Here is a 21,031-nt window from a genome sequence, read left to right on the forward strand (position 1 = left end):
TGTAACAGGCGCGCTACCTTCTTGTCGCTCAGTCCGGACACGGTGTCAATGTACTGCTCCTGGATCATGAAGGCGGCCAGGTTGGCCGTGTAGGATGCCAGGAAGATGACGGCGAAGAAGGCCCACACCAGTACCATGATCTTACTGGTGGTCCCCTTGGGGTTTTCGATGGGTACTGAGTTGTTGAACACGATTCCCCACAGAAGCCAGACCGACTTCCCAATGGTGAAGGTGGGACCTCCGGGGTCTATGGAGGAGATTTAAACAAGAGCGAAATAGCCTGAGAAAGGTTTAGGCCTGAGATTATTAATGACTGGAGTGAAGGCTCCCTTAGTAGTATATGAAAGAATAACTGAATTAAATACAAAATACGAAAAGAATATTTCATCAAACAACTGCAAGAAAATGTACAAAAAAATGCATATTAAGTTAAGTCAACGTTTACAAGTGTGTTTAAAAACTGTAGATGCAGTTAAAGGAAGCTACCCAAGTCTAGTTCATAGTATTTTTAATGTTTGTTTTCAAACATTTATTTAGGTCTATTTTTATTCAACTTTTATGTGCAATGCATTTAAAATTTAATCCATATTTAAGTTCTGTACACTTGGCTTAATTCCAACATTTACATCCGTTTCACATGATTAAAATGAGCTAAATTGACATTTATTATTTCATTTTTTAGGGGTTTTGAGGAGAAGAGAGTTAAGTTCCATCATTTTGCCATATTTTAATCATGTGCAACTCATGTAAATGATCAAATTAAGGACTTGTATTTTTTTTTTTTTTTTTAGTTTTGTACATTTACTGGGAAGCATAATATTCATGTTCAAACTTGTCATATTGTCCCAATGAATTGCAAATTTTTTAAATATACTTTTGTGGTTGTTAAGCCCGACTTCCATTTTGATAAAGACTTAGGGTTACTGTGCTAATGTATTTTAATATTGGTCATGATTGTTGATACTTTGAGAATTACTATAAGTTATAAAAAGTTCCAAAACCTGTATTTAGGCCACTCAGAGCCAAGATTAAACTCGATTTCTTTTCTATTGATTTCCTATGTGACCTTGATTATTTGATAAAGAGGACGAAGAGGAAGAATAGGAGAAGGAGGAGGAGGGCCGTGCCCTACCTTTAGCCGTCACCAGACTGCGGTTGTACCCCACTGGGCTGCAGTATTCGAAGACGAATACGGTAATAGCCACCACGGTGAGACACATGACGAACATCATCACCCACACGGCCGGACTGTAGGGCTCTAGAAACGCACACAAAAACAACATCCATATGTATATGTGTTTAAAAAAAAATACCATGAGTTAAGCACTTAAGTATTCATTTAAAAACACTATCTATCTATCTATCTATCTATCTATCTATCTATCTATCTATCTATCTCTATCTATCTATCTATCTATCTATCTATCTATCTATCTATCTATCTATCTATCTATCTATCTATCTATCTATCTATCTATCTATCTATCTATCTATCTATCTATCTATCTATCTATCTATCTATCTATCTATCGCTTTATTAACAGCCAATAAAAAAAATCATCCATCTATTCTCGATACAGTATATCATCACTAGGATTGGTTAATACCAATACAATACAAATTATGTCTAAAATATTCAAAGGTGAACATTACACAAATGTATTTCTTGAAAAGTCTCCAAAGTATCTACTCAGGATTACATTGACATATACACGAAATGGATCCTTTATGTAAAATTATGGCGAAATGCATTGGAAAAATATCCCACAGTACATGCAATTTCCCTGACCTAGGAAGGCAGACGGCGAGACGGTGCCGTTACTCCTGGCCACCATGACACTGATGCCGGTCTCCACAAATGGCACTGAGAAGTCAATAATCTCTGAGCGTTCTTCGTTTATGGTCAGCGAGCCGATGGCCATGTCGGCACGTTTGTAGAAGACCTGTGGGAAAAAACAAAAACAAAAAAAAAAAAACAGAAAACAAGATTGTCCTCTTGACATGGATAAAATCATTCTTTGTGAGGCCCCATAGTGGTCCTGGAAGTCACTTTGGGTCCGGACCAACCTTTCTATCCTCATAGTTTTACTTTTTAACTTCTCCATTGTAAAGCAGCACTTATTCCCTAATCCAGGTTTTACAGGATGTGTCATATGTCATGTGTCACACTTTTGTCTTGGTTGCATAAAGCGTCTGACAGGCAAGTGTTAACACACAGGAAGTAGAAACTAATCATGTGCTTAGGAGGAGACAATGTCAAAGTAAGTAATTCCATCCATCTATCCATCCATTTTTAAAGCTGCCTATCCTCACAAGGGTTGCGCGAGTGCTGGAGCCAAGCCCAGCTGTCAACGGGCAGGAAGTGGGGTACACCCTGTACTGGTTGCCAACCAATCGCAGGGCACCTGGAGACAGACAACAGTCTCACTCACATTCACACCTAGTGGCAATGTAGACTGTCCAATTAACGCACGTTCTACAATACAACATTGTAAAATACTGTAAATCTTTTGTCCAAAATGTATTTGGGTTTAATTAATAGTACTTTCAGTGGTGGCAGGAATGTGCTGACTCCCATTTAACACAATGAATGTGATTGGTTCATTCTGAACATCCCTAATTAAGCGGGTACACACATTTCCTGTATTGTTTATTTTGATTGCCACTGTTGAAAAGTAAAAAAACAAACAAAAAAAAAAAACAAAAAAAAAAAGACTGGCCTTTGAGTTTTACAGGCGAGTTGTCAATTTAATGGTGGAAAAAGTTTTGAAATGATGAATTTGAAATGAAGGAGCTTTGTTTTGACAACATTGTACTTTGCCACCATCTTGTGGTATCTTGTGACCAAGCGGCTGTGTTAAAGTGAATAGAGGAGCTTCATTTAGAAAAAAGTAGTGCTTTGCCACTATATGGTGGGAGGATGGTGCCAAGGAACTCATTTAGAGCTTAATTTAGACAAAACTAGTGCTTTGACAACTGGATGTGGCATCTTGTCACCAAGAGACTACGGTGGAGTGAATTAAGGAAATTAATTTAGACAAAAGTGAAAGTGGCAAAGCACTATTTTGTGGTATGTTAATACCAAGAAACTATATTGGAGTGCAATGATTTTTATTTACACAAAGTAGCGCTTTGGCTCTATCTTGTAGCACGATTGGTTCCTAGGAACTTTGTTGAAGTGACTTGAGGAGTTTCATTTTGACAACATTTGGTTGCAATCATAGAACTTTTTTTGGAGTGGAGACATCAATTACTTGGCTCTTTTCACTCTTGGAAATGTTTATTAATAGATTTTGAAACGTTTAAAAAATAGTTTAATTAAAAAAAAAGTTAGAGGAAAAATCATCCTGACAAGCACACCAGAAGGAATGACTAAAATGACTGACTTGTGGGGCCCGAGTGGAAGGTGCCACTTACCTCGCCAATCATGCCATTCCAGATGCCACGCACCAGCTTGCCGTGCTTGCCGTTGGTGACCAGGTAGAGATCGTAGGAGAACTTGATATTGCGCGACAGCTTTTTGAGGATGTCGATGCAGAAGCCTTTGCAGCACAGCTTAGTGTACGGCTCGGTGTGGCCCACGATGCTGTGGCGGCACAACGGCTTAACGTGAGTGCCACTTGGGATGAATGGCGCTCGTTACAAGCGGGGGAAATCTTTATTTTCCGATCGATTGATTGCGGCACGTGCGGGTGGTTGGAATTATTGACCTCTGCTGGTCCCGGATCTCTCTTTTACTACTTTTGAAGTCCACATGGTGCATTTAGCTGACAAGCTAACAAATACAAACGTGAAACCCTAATGTTATGTCCTAACAATGGCTTGAAGACTTAAACCTGCCTTATGAATTATAACCCTACTTCAAAACACTAGACCCGTCTTGAAACACTATTTTGAAACCCTAATCCTGCCTTGAAACTGTGATTTCAAACGGATTGAAATCGAAATACATTACACATTCTGCTGTGAAACTTTCCTTTGAAACTCTTTCCCTGGCTTGAACTCTTTTCTAAAACTCCAAGCATGATTTGGAACCATAATTTCAAACCCAAAACTTGGATTGAAAACCTAATCCTGGCTCGCAACTCTACTTTGGAACTGTAACAAAAGATTGAAATCCTAACATTAGCTTGACATGGGTCAAAACCCAAACCGTGCCTTGAAACCCAAAACGTTAGCCCTTGGTTGAAACCTACTTAAAAACCTTAATCTTGAAACTGTACTTTAAAACATTAACACAAGAACCTTTGGGTCCAACTCTCAATTGAAACTCAAACTTTGACCTCAAACCTCAATTTTACAACTCTTACCCTGTTTGAAATCCCATTTCAGAACCCTAACCTGAAACCTTAATTTAAAACCCAAACCCTGCCTTAAAATCCCAATTTCAGTTCGAAAACCCGATCTCAAAACTAACCCTGACTTGAAAAACTAATTAGACACCCTTAGTCAGGTTTGAAATCCAAATTGTAAATGATAACTAGTTTGGCAACATAACAATCCCTCAGAACCCACCAGATTTTTGGGGGGAAAATTCATCCCTCAAATTGATTTTCACTTAGCTACGTGAAATATAGTTTGCATATCCATCTTGGGTAGACCCACATAAAAGTCCTGAGAAGACACGCTTGAAACGACATGTCTTCCATATTTATTCGAAGCAGCCATTTTGGCCATTTCCAGGGGGTCCCTTGATATTCAACTTTTCGAGATTTTGTCTCATTGTGACTAAATTTGAAGCTCTAATGCACAATGAATGAACAATTTAATTTTGCCTCCATTTAGATGAAAACAAGTTGACTTGCACCATGAAAAAAGGTGCTTGAAGCCTAAAGGTGTCTTTTTCGCAGATTGTTTGCATGAGCCACACGTCCTCGGAAATGACTCTTCAAACATGGACGCTTGGCCGGCGGCCCAAAAACTGCAGGCGCCTTCCCGCTTAGCGCCAGTCCTCCCAGAAAGCCATTTTAGCCTTCACCGCTCAGACCTTCTTCTCAAATGCATACACGCAAACCGCTCCACTGAGTCCTATCTACATCAGGCTTGTTTGACACGATATTGCCATTTTAAACCAGCGACCGCCTTCCAGAACAGTTCAGGAATGTGATCCCATTAATGGATAAAACCCCCTATGTTAATAAACAGTTGATCCTGTGATGCTCTGCGTGTGGCTGACAAATCTCACACATTTACGTTAATGATATGACACCAACGGCAGGGGTGGCGGTGCTTCATTTCGCACCCAATTGCACCTTCACATAGGATAAGAAATCAATTAAGATGGACATGTTAATGCACCGCAAAACTCGCGGGACCATGCGGTGATGCTCAAGAGCGATTTCATTTGGGCTTTTAATTAACTGACTGGCTCAAACAGCGGTTCATCATCACATTTCCCTTTTGGCGTTTTTGTCATCTGTTAGAGGATGTTGATCAGCATGTATCCAAACATCCCAAATTCTTCTGTGATCATTAAAGAATGTATTCCCTCTAGTTCCATCTCTTTGAGCGGGGGTATCACTAGGGTCCGGATAAACAAAACAATTGTGTTTTTCCATTTTATTATTTTATAGTCATGACCTAGAAGAATTTTCCCTTCCAATGCTTACTTTAATTTAGGGCTGGAACTAACAATTATTTTAATTTCCACCCCATTAAAAAACAGGACTTTCTTTTAAATTGACAATCATGAAAATCCACTAACATTTATTGACTTTAAAGGGACTGGTTTGATTTGTAACATGTCAAAAATTGACAAAAATGTTTATAAATGTTTTCCATCCATCCATTTTCTTAGCCGCTTATCCTCATGAGGGTCGTGGGAGTGCTGGAGTCTATCCCAGCTGTCAAAGGGCAGGAGGCAGGGTACACCCTGAACTGGTTGCCAGCCAATTGTAGGGCATGTGGAGACAGACAACAGTCACACTCACAATCACACATAGGGACAATTGAGAGTGTCCAATTAATGTTGCATGTTTTTGGGATGTGGGACGAAACCGGAGTGCCCGAAAAAAACCCACACAGGCACGGGGAGAACATGCCAACTCCACACAGGCAGGGCCGGGATTGAACTTGGGTCCTCAGAACTATGATGTCAACGCTTTACCAGCTGCTCCACCGTGCCACTAAATGTTTTCCAAAGTTTCCAAATCCTCAACATTTCTACCTCTCAAGAGAAACTATTCTCTGATTTCTGTGGTCCTCCATGAAAGCAGAAGTAGGCTGAAACTGTGAGGATTTGGACCACTTTAACCTAAACGCATTCTCAAAACCTGGGTGCCCACACTTTTTTGCCCCAAGATCTACTTTTCAAGTAGTCAGGCTCTCACATTTTCTCAATGGGAGGTTGCGCATCGCAGGGATTACAGTGACGAACACAAGGGAAAGAGTGTAAACCGGAAGCCATCTTGGTAGATCCCGGCTTTCTGTCCCATGAGCAATGACACATGTCAGAAGAGGCCAAGATTGGTGAAACCAAATGTCAATCAATCTACCCGTGCCATTGACGTACAGTATTGGCCACACCTGAATCAAGTGACGAATGAGATGGACTATGGGCTAACGTCTTTTCTTTTTTTTTTTGGCATGAGGTCACGCGATCGATTAAAACTGCTTCAGCGATCGACTGGTCAATCAATCAGTCAATCAAACCTTTATATCAGTAGCACCTTTCATATCTAAAAAGACATACACAGTGCTTCAGAAATTAAAGGATAACAGATACAAACCAAGATACCAGTCTCAGAAATTGAAATCTTGTGGGTACTTGTGGAATCCATGTGCAATGACAAACTCATTTTGGGTGCGGTACCAGTTATTTGTAGATTTTTGATTTTCAGGGTGTGGTCCCTACCCTCTATGAATCCCTACATAGTGATAAGGGAGTATGGAATGATTGAATGATTACGAACACAGTCACTGCATTTACAATCACTGACTCATTCCATCCTCCCTAAGATGTGTCGAGCATCGGTACTTACGCCTCGGTCTTGTTGGACTGTCGTCGGCACGGCACCGTGTTGCTGACGCAGGTTCCTGTCAGGGGGTCCACGGCTTCTACGATGACAAAGGGGCGCTCCTCCAGCGTGGCCACTGTCAGGTGCCTGTAGTCTGAAACGGGCTCCAGGTAGGAACCATAGCGGGGCCACACTGGGTACCTCATCTGGAGTATGCTCATCTCGTAAGTCCCCACCTGAAAAGGAACATGCTGGCTTGAAATCCTCATTTCAAACCACGCTTTAAAACCCAAATCCTGGCTTTTGAAAAGTACAACTTCAAACACTATTTCTGTCTGGAAACCCCAATTTGAAACTCTAATACCAAGTCAGAACCAGAGTTTGAAACCACAACGTTTGTATAAAATCACAACCCTATCTTCAAATTTCAATTTGAAGTGCTTACCCTGGATTTAAAAACTAGTTAGAAAGCTGAACCCTGCCAATGACACAAACCCTACGTTGAAACCTTAACTTAATTCCTTAAAGATGGCTATAGGCATTTTTTTCCAACTAGGAGTACAGCACCTCCTAAGAAAAAAAAGGGTGGTGGAGGGTGTACACTGTAAACTGACTTGTAAGGCAAATATTCACATTTTGACTAATTTTCACTGGATTACTGCTAAATACTTTGGAGGCCCCATAGCTCAGTGGTTAGAGCACTGGTTTGGTAAACCAGGGGTTGTTGGTTCGTATCCCACTGGGGCCTCCACTCCCTGAGATGGGTTGCGTCAGGAAGGGCATTCGGTGTAAAAATTGTGCCAAACGTATATATGCTGAGATGACACGCTGTGGGGACCCCGAAAGGGACAAGCCGAAAGAAACACACACACTGCTAAATACTTTGAAAATGAATGCAGTAACGACAGTTGTAAATTCACATTTAACTGTCCAATGTACGTCACACATGAACATTTATTCAGCTTAAATACTAAATACGTAAAGTTAATGACTAAGGGCAGCAGTGTCAGAATAGAGTTCAGGAACCGCTTTGCATTGTGGACTGTGGCAGCCATGACTGATGATACCCAGAATGTAAATAAAAGGCTTTGCAGACGCAGCTCTGGTGAAAGACATTATAATAAAAAAAAGAAGAGAATTTACAGACAAAAATTATAATGTGAAGGCAGAGATCGATACTTGGGAAAAGTAAACTTTATAACGGTTTAAATCTGTACCAAATAGAATAGAGTGAAGCAGTGATCCCAATCTCCTGTCTCCAATGTGAACAGTGAATATTTTCGCTTATTTTCTCTGCCTCCCCTGGCTCTCACCTCCACATTGCTTCGCCTCCATTTTTGGTGTGCATCTCCTTTCTTCTTGACTTCTTTGAGATCATAACCATAAATTGAAACCGTAACATGAAGCAATAATTATTGTTAGCAACCCCAAACAGGTAAGGTGATTTTCAACCTCCACTCAAATTTTAAATCCTTAGATAACTGCTCTGAACTCTTTATTTTAAAAGCTAACGCTTATTTGACACTCCATTACAGACTGGAAACCCAAATTCTGTTAAGAAACATTAACTTAACAACCAGGAACTGTGTTTTGAAACCATAACACTGGGTTTAAACCTCACTTTGAAACCCTGACACCGGGTTTTACCACTAGCGCTGTGTAAAAGTATTGTCTCTTTGGAAAAGGCCGCATCCAAATAGATAGATACAATCAATCTTTTTTTTTTAGTGCATTTTAGAGTCCAAATATAGTGGAGACACATGTGAGCAATGACGCCTTTTTGACCAGAATGCGCTAAATGAAACTGCTGACTATGCACCTGCATAACGGCGTTTTATCACAATCTCCCATCTTAGAGCTCCCGTCCACAATTTTCCGCCGTTATCGCTCATCGTAGCAAGGCTTGTGAGTCATGACCTAGCCACCCTTTGTGGACACTTCAGAGGAAATTGATCTTTGGGTCAGGCCGGAAGGCGACGTAGTAACAACCATTTAGCTAATTCTAATTGCTCGCAGTGGGGGAATTGAGCAGAATATCATATTTTAGTGCCCTCCCTCCCACCCACAATCCAAATTGAAATCAAACATTACAATGCATACACCTAAATGCTATAGGAAAAACTATTCAATCAACAAAATAGCCTAATCTTATCTGCTACTTGGATTTTACCTGAACATCTTGTAAACTGGGGAACTCAAGGTACCACTGTATTCTGATGAAACCCAGACCTTTTAATTAGCCAAAAGAAATTGGTCAATTGTCAAGAGCCAATGTGGAGGTATCCAATTTTGTAAATAATTCAACAATAATTTCTTACAAATAATTTTATTTACCCGCAAGCTAGGGGTCGTGGGACCCTATTTTGAGAACCAGCACACTGAAACAGTCTCGACGTGCCAGGCAGCGAGTAACCGAATGCCGTCACATTGAATTTAGTACTGAATAAGATGTCAACATGATGAATGTTGCAGTCTTAATTTAACCGTCTATTACATTTTTTTTTTTTTTCGCAAAGAGGGAAAGGGAGTGCTCAACCAACTCGATGAAGAGAAATCACGAGTAAGCTGCAGCAAAAGGGCGAGCAAACATGCGATTGTCTCTGGATGTTAGCCGTGAGTCAAGCCGATCGTCTCCGCTATTTACCTACGGGCCTCTCAATCGAGTGCAGCCGAATTTCAAACGACTGCAAAATACACTAAGATGAAGATAACAGCGTCCCTATGGTTTTTCCTCAGACATGTATCTGAATTGTGGATTCATCTTTGAAAAAGAAACCCTTGTGATAAGACTGAGCGACAACCAGAGCAGAAAGCCAGTCTAGCTATTGAAACGCTGCTGATGTATGAATTATATGGAATCCGTAGGGAATTTTTGTCTTTGGCAGAAAGGCTGAGTCTGTGCCTGGCTGGTTCTTTGGTTTCACTCTTTTTCTCGACTACCCCTGGTCAATTTAAAGCAGGACAAGTTGAGTCTTTAATACTGCATGGAACCAACACATTTTGCAGGTTACTGTTCACACAGGACAGGAAACCCTGCTTTGAAATCCAAATTTGTAATCTTATAACCCTTGTTGGGAACACTAACACAGACTTGAAACCATATTTTCAAACACTAACCTTGGCATTAAACTCTATTTTGAAAGTCTAACACGGGCTTGGGACCTGAATTTGACCCCTTCCCTCTATGACTTGTAACACTAACTTGAAGGTAAACAAGGTGTGAAACTTCATTTTGGAACACGAGCCATGGTTTGAAACCCTCATTTTAAAGCTAACTTGAAACCCTGATACGAAACCCAATCTTTCAGCAATAATCTGAAACTCTAACCCATCTCCTCCTAATTTGAAAGCCTAAATGAAATCCAAACCCTTGAGACCCTAATTTGAAAGCCTAACTCTTGCTTGACACCTTAACTTGCAACCCTAGTGTCAACACCACTTCCTGTAATCAAAGTTTAGAAACTTTGCTCCTCGTGTCAACTAAAAAATCTACTGCATTTCTCAACTTTTTATCAGTGATTTAAAGCCAAATATTGCATCAGTCGCCATAAGGGGCAATGCAATGATAGACCAGGACAGAGTAATTGAGCGAGGACTTTAACTTTTCCCTTTCTTCCTCCTGCAGGGTTTCCTTGTCTTCTCTTGTTCTTTCGTGTCCATATTCCCAAGTGTTTTTTTTCTACATGCCTGCTGAACGATGAGCGCTGTAACAAAGACATTCCGCTGATTTAAGGTTCATTAAAAAATGATGAACTATTCAACTCGGGATGGATCAGTCCATATTGTGTTAGGAACAGAGAGGTAACACTGCAACACTGTCCACACTGAAAGATAATCACTAAAATAAGTCAAGAAAAGGCAATCAAAAGGCACAGTCATGAAATACGTTACGAAAGAGGCGACCAAAAGGCCAAATCAATGTTCAGGTCTGAGAATAAAGAAGGCCTGAGGCAAGAAAGATAAGCTCATTAAGATGAGCCAACATTTGGTGAAAGTGGCGTTAAACTTTTGTTGAGAATCTTTGTGAACTCTTTCGCTGCCATGTGAGGTTAATGTAAAACGTCTTCATTGTGTGGCAGAAAGTTGAGCTTTTTCTTTTTAGACTTGGCTTGTGAGAAAATTGCGAAACGCAGCAATGCTGCTGACAGCAGGCAAATTTCGACAGTGCTAAAACCTGCTCGTAAATGTCGGGTAATTAATGTTACGATTAATGCAAATGTTGAACATTACTCGAATGTTAAGGAGAGGAACAAACAGATGGAGGATAGATAGATAGATAGATAGATAGATAGATAGATAGATAGATAGATAGATAGATAGATAGATAGATAGATAGATAGATAGATAGATAGATAGATAGATAGATAGATAGATAGATAGATAGATAGATAGATAGATAGATAGATAGATAGATAGATAGATAGATAGATAGATAGATAGATAGATAGACTATGGGACTATGACAGGAAAAGCTCAGGAGTTGGTTGACATGATGATTAGGAGAAAGGTTGATATTCTGTGCATCCAAGAGAGCAGGTGGAAAGGTAGTAAGGCTAGAAGTTTGGGAGCAGGGTTTAAATTATTCTACCACGGAGTAGATGGGAAGAGAAATGGAGTAGGGGTTATTTTAAAGGAAGAGCTGGCTAAGAATGTCTTGGAGGTGAAAAGAGTATCAGATCGAGTGATGAGACTAAAATTTGAAATTGAGGGTGTTATGTATAATGTGGTTAGCGGCTATGCACCACAGGTAGGATGTGACCTAGAGTTGAAAGAGAAATTCTGGAAGGAACTAGATGAAGTAGTTCTGAGCATCCCAGACAGCGAGAGAGTTGTGATTGGTGCAGATTGTAATGGACATATTGGTAAAGGAAACAGGGGCGATGAAGAAGTGATGGGTAAGTACGGCATCCATGAAAGGAACTTTGAAGGGCAGATGGTGGTGGACTTTGCAAAAAGGATGGAGATGGCTGTAGTGAACACTTATTTCCAGAAGAGGGAGGAACATATAGTGACCTACAAGAGCGGAGGTAGAACCACGCAGGTAGATTATATTTTGTGCAGACGATGTAATCTGAAGGAGGTTACTGACTGTAAAGTAGTGGTAGGAGAGAGTGTAGCTCGACAGCATAGGATGGTAGTATGTAGGATGATTTTGGTGGTGGGTAGGAAGATTAAGAAGACAAAGGTAGAGCAGAGAACCATGTGGTGGAAGCTGAGAAAGGAAGAATGTTGTGCGGCCTTCCGGAAAGAGGTGAGACAGGCCCTCGATGGACAACCGAAGCTCCCGGAAGACTGGACGACGACAGCCAAGGTGATCAGAGAGACAGGCAGGAGAGTACTTGGTGTGTCATCTGGTAGGAAAGGGGAGAAGGAGACTTGGTGGTGGAACCCCAAATACAGGGAGTTATACAAGGAAAGAGATTAGCGAAGAAGAAGTGGGATACTGAGAGGACTGAGGAGAGGCGAAAGGAGTACATCAAGATGCGACGTAGGGCAAAGGTAGAGGTGGCAAAGGCTAAACACGAGGCATATGAAGACATGTACACCAGGTTGGACACGAAAGAAGGAGAAAAGGATCTCTACAGGTTGGCCAGACAGAGGGATAGAGATGGGAAGGATGTGCAGAAGGTTAGGGTGATTAAGGATAGAGATGGAAATGTGTTGACTGGTGCCGGTAGTGTGCTAAATAGATGGAAAGAATACTTTGAGAAGTTGATGAATGAAGAAAATGAGAGAGAAGGAAGAGTTGAAGAGGCAAGAGTGAAGGACCAGGAAGTGGAAATGATTACTAAGGGGGAAGTCAGAAAGGCATTACAAAGGATGAAAAATGGGAAGGCAGTTGGTCCTGATGACATACCGGTAGAGGTATGGAAGCAATTTGGAGAGATGGCTGTGGAGTTTTTGACCAACTTATTCAACAGAATACTAGCGGGCGAAAAGATGCCTGAAGAATGGAGGAAAAGTGTTCTAGTTCCCATTTTTAAGAACAAAGGGGATGTTCAGAGCTGTGGGAACTACCGAGGAATAAAGTTGATGAGCCACACAATGAAGTTATGGGAATGAGTAGTGGAGGCTAGACTCAGGACAGAAGTAAGTATCTGCGAGCAACAGTATGGTTTCATGCCTAGAAAGAGTACCACAGATGCATTATTTGCCTTGAGGATGCTCGTGGAAAAGTACAGAGAAGGTCAGAAGGAGCTACATTGTGTCTTTGTGGATCTAGAGAAAGCCTCTGACAGAGTACCAAGAGAGGAACTGTGGTACTGCATGCGTAAGTCTGGTGTGGCAGAGAAGTATGTTAAAATAGTACAGGACATGTACGATGGCAGCAGAACAATGGTGAGGTGTGCCTTAGGTGTGACAGAGGAATTTAAGGTGGAGGTGGGACTGCATCAGAGATCAGCTCTGAGCCCCTTCCTATTTGCAGTGGTAATGGATAGGCTGACAGATGAGGTTAGACTGGAATCCCCTTGGACCATGATGTTCGCAGATGATATTGTGATATGCAGTGAAAGCAGGGAGGATGCAGAGGAACAATTAGAAAGATGGAGACATGCACTGGAAAGGAGAGGAATGAAGATTAGCCGAAGTAAAACAGTGTATATGTGCGTGAATGAGAAAAGTGGAGGGGGAAGAGTGAGGCTACAGGGAGAAGAGATAGCGAGGGTGGACGACTTCAAATACTTGGGGTCAACAATACAGAGCAATGGAGAGTGTGGTCAGGAAGTGAAGAAACGGGTCCAAGCAGGTTGGAACAGCTGGTGAAAGGTGTCTGGTGTGTTACGTGACAGAAGAGTCTCTGCTAGGATGAAGGGCAAAGTTTACAAAAGAGTGGTGAGGCCGGCCATGATGTACGGATTAGAGACGGTGGCACTGAAGAAACAACAGGAAGCAGAACTGGAGGTGGCAGAAATGAAGATGTTGAGGTTCTCGCTCGGAGTGACCAGGTTGGATAGGATTAGAAATGAGCTCATTAGAGGGACAGCCAAAGTTGGATGTTTTGCTGACAAGGTTCGAGAGAGCAGACTTCGATGATTTGGACATGTTCAGAGGCGAGAGAGTGAGTATATTGGTAGTAGGGTGCTGAGAATGGAGCTGCCAGGCAAAAGGGCGAGAGGAAGACCAAAGAGAAGGTTTATGGATGTGATGAGGAAAGACATGAGGGCAGTTGGGGTTAGAGAGGAAGATGCAGGAGATAGGCTAAGATGGCAAAAGATGACACGCTGTGGCGACCCCTAACGGGACAAGCCGAAAGGGAAAGAAGAAGAAGAACCTGTTTTCCATTTTTTTCTGAGTTCAATGCATTTTGTGTGTACAGTTCAGTTGAATTTAACTTTTATGTAAAGTATCCAATATTTACATTTAATCTTTAAGGTACAGTGTTGATACAACTTTAACGTGCAATACAATACAATTGGGGCGGCACGGTGGAGCAGCTGGAAAGCATTGGCCTCACAGTTCTGAGGTCCTGGGTTCAATCCCAGCCCTCCCTGTGTGGAGTTTGCATGTTCTCCCCGTGCCTGTGTGGGTTTTCTCCAGGCACTCCGGTTTCCTCCCACATCCCCAAAACATGCAACGTTAATTGAACACACTAAAATTGCCCTTAGGTGTGATTGTGTGTGCGACTGTTGTCTGTCTCCACATGCCCTACAATTGGCTGGCAACCAGTTCAGGATGTACCCCGCCTCCTGCCCGTTGACAGCTGGGATAGGCTCCAGCTCTCTCCGTGACCCGTGTGAGGATAAGCCGCTAAGAAAATGGATGGGTGGATGGATGGATGGACAATACAACTGAGTCATTATTTGAGATGCAGTGTTAATATTCAAACTGCATTATGCTACAGTGGCTTGTATTAATACATTATTCATGATACAGCATATATAATAATTTTCAGGAATGGAACTCCACCTGATTTTTGATGAATACTTAGGCCGGCTACAACTAATGTAGGTCTTTGCTGTGGTACTTGGAGTGCTAAGTATTTTTGAAGCGGTACTTGGTCTGAGATCCCTTGAGGCGCTGTAGCTCAGTGGTTAGAGCACTGGTTTGATAAACGAGGGGTTGTGGGTTCGTATCCCACTGGGGCCTCCACTCCCTGAGAAGGCTTGCGTCAGGAAGGGCATCCGGCGTAAAAATTGTGCCAAACATATGTGCGTTCATCTGAGATGACACGCTGTGGCGACGCTGAAAGAAACTTACTTACTTGGTTTGCGATCCCTGTTGATACTGGCCCATACCTAGTTTGTACTGTAGAGCTCAAAAACACAAGTAAAGGTGATGAGAAGCAAATATTGAATTGGTCGTGATTTAGCAAGATTTTATGACTTGACTTATTATTTGGTTAACCCAAGTCATGGCTTGACTTTAAATTTCTTCAGGCCTCGACTTGACTTGCTTGATTTTCACCACAGTAACTTAGGACTTGAATGTTAAGACTCGAGTTTTACTTATGACTTGCAAATACTGTATAGGATGTACTAACCCCACCTCTAAAAAGTTGGGATGGTGTTCCGAGGTGGAGTTGTGCGCGTGTCAGACGATCTTTCATTAAGTGCTTCAATGGCCTCTAACTAGCTTCAATAACGAGATTGCTGATGGATGAAATCACCGCCACAGCGGCTCACAAAAAAAAAAAAACCTCAGCAGACGTCGACTTGTTCTGAACTCGCCGGCCGTGAACAATCATTACCTTGTCCCACTGCCTCTCTCGGTCCAGAGTGATGATGTTCATTGCTGGGTTCACCAAGTAGCCGTTGGCGTTGAAGGAGAAGTCATTGTGCTCCCAGGTGACGTTCAGCATGTGCCTGCAAAATGACCGAAGAAAGCCCACAAGGGGAAGCCAAGTCAGTGACCCAAAAACTAAAGGAGTAATATTAGCTGCTTCATGTTTAGCATGCAGGAGGGGAGTAAGTGTCAGTCTTGTAAACCCGAGTTTAGGCCAAGGTTGGCCAAAGTATGACAATCTATTTTACAATCAGAACCACAGAGCACTTACATTATAGATATATAAAAACTATCTCAGTATATAGTGTTTATGCCACTGACAAATACATTTTATCAAGTAAATTTTTCAATTGGAAAGCATGGAAGAAGGTTTCAGCCAGCTTGTCTTGGAACGCTAATGTTCACAAGTGTGAAATGTAAATGTTCAGCTTCACTTCACTTTATTGTGATAAGTGTTGATCACTTTTGTGGAACTTTTCTAGAAATAAATCCGGAATCAGCACTTTGAATGCGTAAAAATTACCTCCATAAAAAATTAATTCATCAAAATAAAAAAAGATTACTGAAGTAGATTCCTTATTCTACCTCTCACTCTTTCCTTCTGATGAATAATGTTCCATTCGAGCTATTTAAGTTTTGAGAGCAAATGACGTTTGTCATGGTAATTTTGACGCATCGTCTTCAAAAGCCCCTGAAAATTTTGGCCTGCGAGAGCTTGTGGGTGGATAATTTTAACAGGGACAGAGATGAGTTTAAAAATAATTCAGTTAGACTCTTTTACTTGAGCAGATTTTCTCTGTGATATCACACAAACAAGGGCAATTAATTTCTGTGCTAAGAAACACCCCAAAATATGTTTAGTGAGCTTCTTACAAATGACAAGACGCATTAAACTGTGTAATTTCTGTGCTGTTATTTCTGCTAAGTCATTATTAAAAGAAATGAATCAGGCATTGACTAAATATATAGATAATCTAAAATTGAAAATACAGGAGCTGTTTAAACCTTGAGAACTCCGGACGAGATGGACCAGGGTCGCTTCAAAAAAATATTTTTTTGTCTATTCTGACATAAGGTTGTGCCAGTTATTTCCATCTGGATTCGGCAACAATATTGTGTTTTTTAATAACTTCACTTCCTCCGTTTCGTTAGCCTCCTTTGATCGCTTTTTTTCATCACTTCCATGGCCGTAAAATCAGACCCCCGGCGCTGCTCCTCCCATCCCTAAGCGTCGCTCCAGCGGAGGTGATGAAAGTGCGCATGCTTGGGTGAAAAATCGGATAATCTGTGATCATCCAATTGACAGGTTAACTGATTCATTATCCAAACAGGAATGGCGCCAGCACAATTGGGATTGCTACTGTTTGATGTGCAAGAATGCAAAGGCAGTAGCGAGAGCGTCCTTTTTTATGCTCAACCTTCAGTATGTAGCAGCCCAAATTGTGCCCGCGGGGTTATTTCAAAAGGGGATTGGTGCATAATCAAAGCCCGAGATAATGTTCTGTCGTTTCCACCCCCCCCCCCCCCACTGACACTTTGGCCTCACACAAGATCAAGTCGTCTCCCCTATGGAGATGACATCAGAGAAATGGCCCATTAGCAACATAACCCACCCCCAGTGTCCCCCAACAACCTTGTTTGAATACAAAATATGCTTTCTGCCGCATATGGTGACAACTGCTCGAGGCTGAAGAGCAAACATTCGCACATTGAAATATTCACATCAGTTGGGATTTCTGGGCAAGTGTCTTGTACACATTCACAGAATTATTGCTGTTCCAGAACTCATCCATCCGTTAAACTTTCCTTACCACTTACCCTCATTAGAAGAAAAAAATAAAAATAAATTCACTTCACATTCAACATTTCTCAAATTATTCAAAACCTTGATATTCAAAATATGAAGCATTCCGAGTATTTCAAATAACAATAAGAAAGACAAATTTACATTATTCCCTAGGGAAAAAAACACTGACAATTACTGGATAAATATTCATATTCAATAATTCAATATTTCTCCCATTCATGTCACATCAGTGTTGTAAATGCTAAACATTCCTAATTTTTCATTTCCACAATATTCAAATGATTTTCACTGATAAAATCCCCCAATTCAATTTTTTTAAATCAAATTCACCTCAAATATGCAATTTCACAGAAAATTCAAATCACTACATCTTAAAATGTTCAACAATATAAAGTACCTCTTTTTAACAAAAAAAAAATACTGTGCTGGAATTCCATGAGAAAATTCCAGAACAAACATTTCCCACAAGAAAATTCCCTCATCAATTGATTGGCTATATTTTTTAATCCCTCAAATTTAACATTTCTTTACTAAAAAAAATTCAGTTAAAAAATTTCAATATTAAAAGAATAAATGGACATGAATGGAGATTTTTTTCAAGAAAATTAATCTCAAATTCATGACTTCTTAACCGATTAAAATGTGTAAAAAAAAAATCTGTAGAAATTTATTCATCTAGCCAACATTTAATTTTCCACATCACAGTGGTATTACTGCAGCTTTATTTCTTTATGGTCAATCTTCTAACCAAAACTGGCTGTACTGCTACAATTATGTCTTTGCTACATACAAATTCCAACATCTTTTTTTAGGATTTCCAAGGACAGGCCACACCTGTCTGTCACCAGTGACACCCCGCCCCCTCACCACTCAACACTCAATCCCCCACCGCCTCAGACGTATAAAGGCGTGATGAGATGGATGGCAGCGGGTGAGGACACAGTTTAAGGGACACCAAACACGCGGCAAGAAGTGGTGGATAAGTAAAGGTAGCTCTTAGAATATGAAATTCTATTTCAAAAAATGTACTATGTACTGTAGTTACATTTGAACCATCTCAGACACAGTTGATGGGTTCCAAAACTGTGTGTTGATTACTGTATGCTGTAATATCATGATACCAGTATAAATATATATCATTTATAACAGTATAAAAGAGAAAAAAAATTGCAAAAATAATCTGCAGTGAAGGGAGACTGCGAAGCAAGAACTGTCATACAGCAGAGGGTTAGAGCATCTGTATTCCATTATGATAAATTGTTCCAGGATTGGGACTCATTGTTTCTATGAGATGTGCATCCCAGCACTCACATAATTTCAAGTGTAAAATGATTTATGTCAGAGTAGAGAATGGCAGACTCATGATGGGGACCCCAAGTAGTAAAAAAAAACAAAAAAACTTTACCCCCCCCCCACATATTACATACACATCTCCATATTCTGTAGTGGTATTGTTGTTAAATGAAGTGAAATACATTTTTATCCAACTACTCAACTAATAAATGGGATACTCGGGAGAATAATTTAAGATTATTTTATAGCTGCACCTCTACAAATGACTTCGCTTTTGTTGTCTAATTCTTAGTGGGGATCAACTTCCTAGTCACTTTTTTTAAAATAATTGTCACTTGAGCGGGAAAAACAGCTTTTGGTGTCACGACAGCTGAACACAAAAATGGCAGACCACCAAAAATAACGTAAGTAGATTTATCTCCTGCAATGTATGAAGAGCATGTCTGAGCAAATATAATTCCAACGAGGATTCCTCGTGGAGTTAATCAATTTCCTCTGTCCCTCCTTGACCCTTTCCAGGCCCCGATCCGTATCCCACAAACCAATTGGATGAGATTCTCACGCGCTCTGTGTGTGTGTGTGTGGGTGTGCACAGACCGACGCAATCCAAACATGCATATGAATGAGCCCTTGGCTGAGAGCATTCTTCACTAGAGCCTCACTTTCAAATTCATGAATGACTTGCCACATAAATAAACATCCTGACACAATTTCATTGGAAATTTATGATTTGGAGTTTGCACCCATTCACAGATAGTCCTTAGGTTTACCGCAGTCGAACAGTTTTAATGCTGCTGCACTCTTGACAATGAAAAGAGCACAGTAGTGTGTTTTCACTGCAGTTGGTGTTGATTTTATCAAGGCTTCTGTTGGCAAGTTAAGTGCAGTAGTGGAATTGGAATTACTGTGTCAGGGAGTCGGGAGAGACGAAACTGTGCAACTAGCGGGGAACGGATGTCTTTGAGGGGAACCTTAACATCCACTACTTTGTGCCGGCAATTGCTCGTCATATCCAGCCAAGGAAATGTCTTTACGACAAACTGTGAGTGTGTGACCAGGGGCAACAAGGGAGCAATCCAATGATAAATTGCAATATTTTTGCTGAAGACTTTTTTGGAATATTGTTAAATCTTTCTCACCAGCAATTATTTGATGTTGTATCATTCAATCGTGCTTAAAGTAATGCACAAAATTGGGGGTAAATCGAATGTTAACCTGCTGCTGAAACCGAAATGATGCATTTGTTATTATATTATTATTTGTTTAAATGGATGCAATTTTCATATATGTCTTTTTAAATGGATGCCATTTTTGGATAGCTGGATAATTAATATGGAACAAATGAAGGTTGGTCATCAGAACATAGTAAAACTAGTAAAAAACACAGCCCTGTCCAAATTCAAGGTTTTTGTGATATAAAAAAAATTACCAAGATAAATCATTTAAAAAAACGGTTTCAACCACTACTGTGACCAATCACCTGTAAAATTTAGTTGAGTACTTTCACGAATTTTGTTTCAAGACTGGAAATAAAATAAAACCACTGAAATAATATATCCGCAGAAGTGTGCACGTCTGGAAACTATATAATATAATGTAATATAATATCCATCCATCCATTTTCTTCGCCGCTTATCCTCACGGGGGTCACGGGGAGTGCTGAAGTTTATCCCAGCTGTCAATGGGCAGGAGATGCAGTACACACTGAACTGGTTGGCAGCCAATCGCAGGACACATTGAGACAAACATGCGCACTCACAATCACACCTCAGGGTAATTTAGTGTTAATGTTGCATGTTTTTGGAATGTGGGAGGAAACCGGACTGCTCGGAGGAAACCCATCCAGGCACGGGGAGAACATGCAAACTCCACACAGGTGGGTCCAGGATTGAACCCGGGACCTCAGAACTGAACTGTGTGGCCAATGCTTTACCAGCTGCTTCACCGTGCCACCATAATCTAATCTAATCTAATCTAATCTAATCTAATCTAATCTAATCTAATCTAATCTAATCTAATCTAATCTAATCTAATCTAATCTAATCTAATCTAATCATTATAATTGGGATGTGGTTGTGTTCAAATCAGAACTGACCAATCACATTCAAAGTCATGTTAAATATGAGTCACTGTTTTCGATGGTCTCTCAAAATTGCAGATGGGTGTGGTTATTCTAATGTTACTATTAATAATGAGCACAAGCCTGAAGGAGCGCTTTGCTGGCATCATCATGCTTCAGTAATGTTTTTCT

General features: G+C 40.7%; 1 protein-coding gene across 1 annotated transcript in view; it reads right to left on the reverse strand.

The window, feature by feature from the left end:
* Window positions 1-21,031, reverse strand: part of grin2ca (glutamate receptor, ionotropic, N-methyl D-aspartate 2Ca) — a 49,514-nt gene that overhangs the window by 12,421 nt on the left and 16,062 nt on the right. Inside the window, exons 3-8 of the mRNA XM_061847261.1 lie at window positions 15,646-15,760; window positions 6,981-7,192; window positions 3,418-3,586; window positions 1,790-1,943; window positions 1,133-1,258; window positions 18-247 (exon numbers count right to left, since the gene is read on the reverse strand). Of these exons, the coding sequence (XP_061703245.1) occupies window positions 18-247; window positions 1,133-1,258; window positions 1,790-1,943; window positions 3,418-3,586; window positions 6,981-7,192; window positions 15,646-15,760 (1,006 nt within the window). The remainder of the gene's footprint in view (window positions 1-17; window positions 248-1,132; window positions 1,259-1,789; window positions 1,944-3,417; window positions 3,587-6,980; window positions 7,193-15,645; window positions 15,761-21,031) is intronic.

The sequence above is a fragment of the Syngnathoides biaculeatus genome, chromosome 16 (assembly GCF_019802595.1).
Source record: "Syngnathoides biaculeatus isolate LvHL_M chromosome 16, ASM1980259v1, whole genome shotgun sequence".
Taxonomy (NCBI): domain Eukaryota; kingdom Metazoa; phylum Chordata; class Actinopteri; order Syngnathiformes; family Syngnathidae; genus Syngnathoides; species Syngnathoides biaculeatus.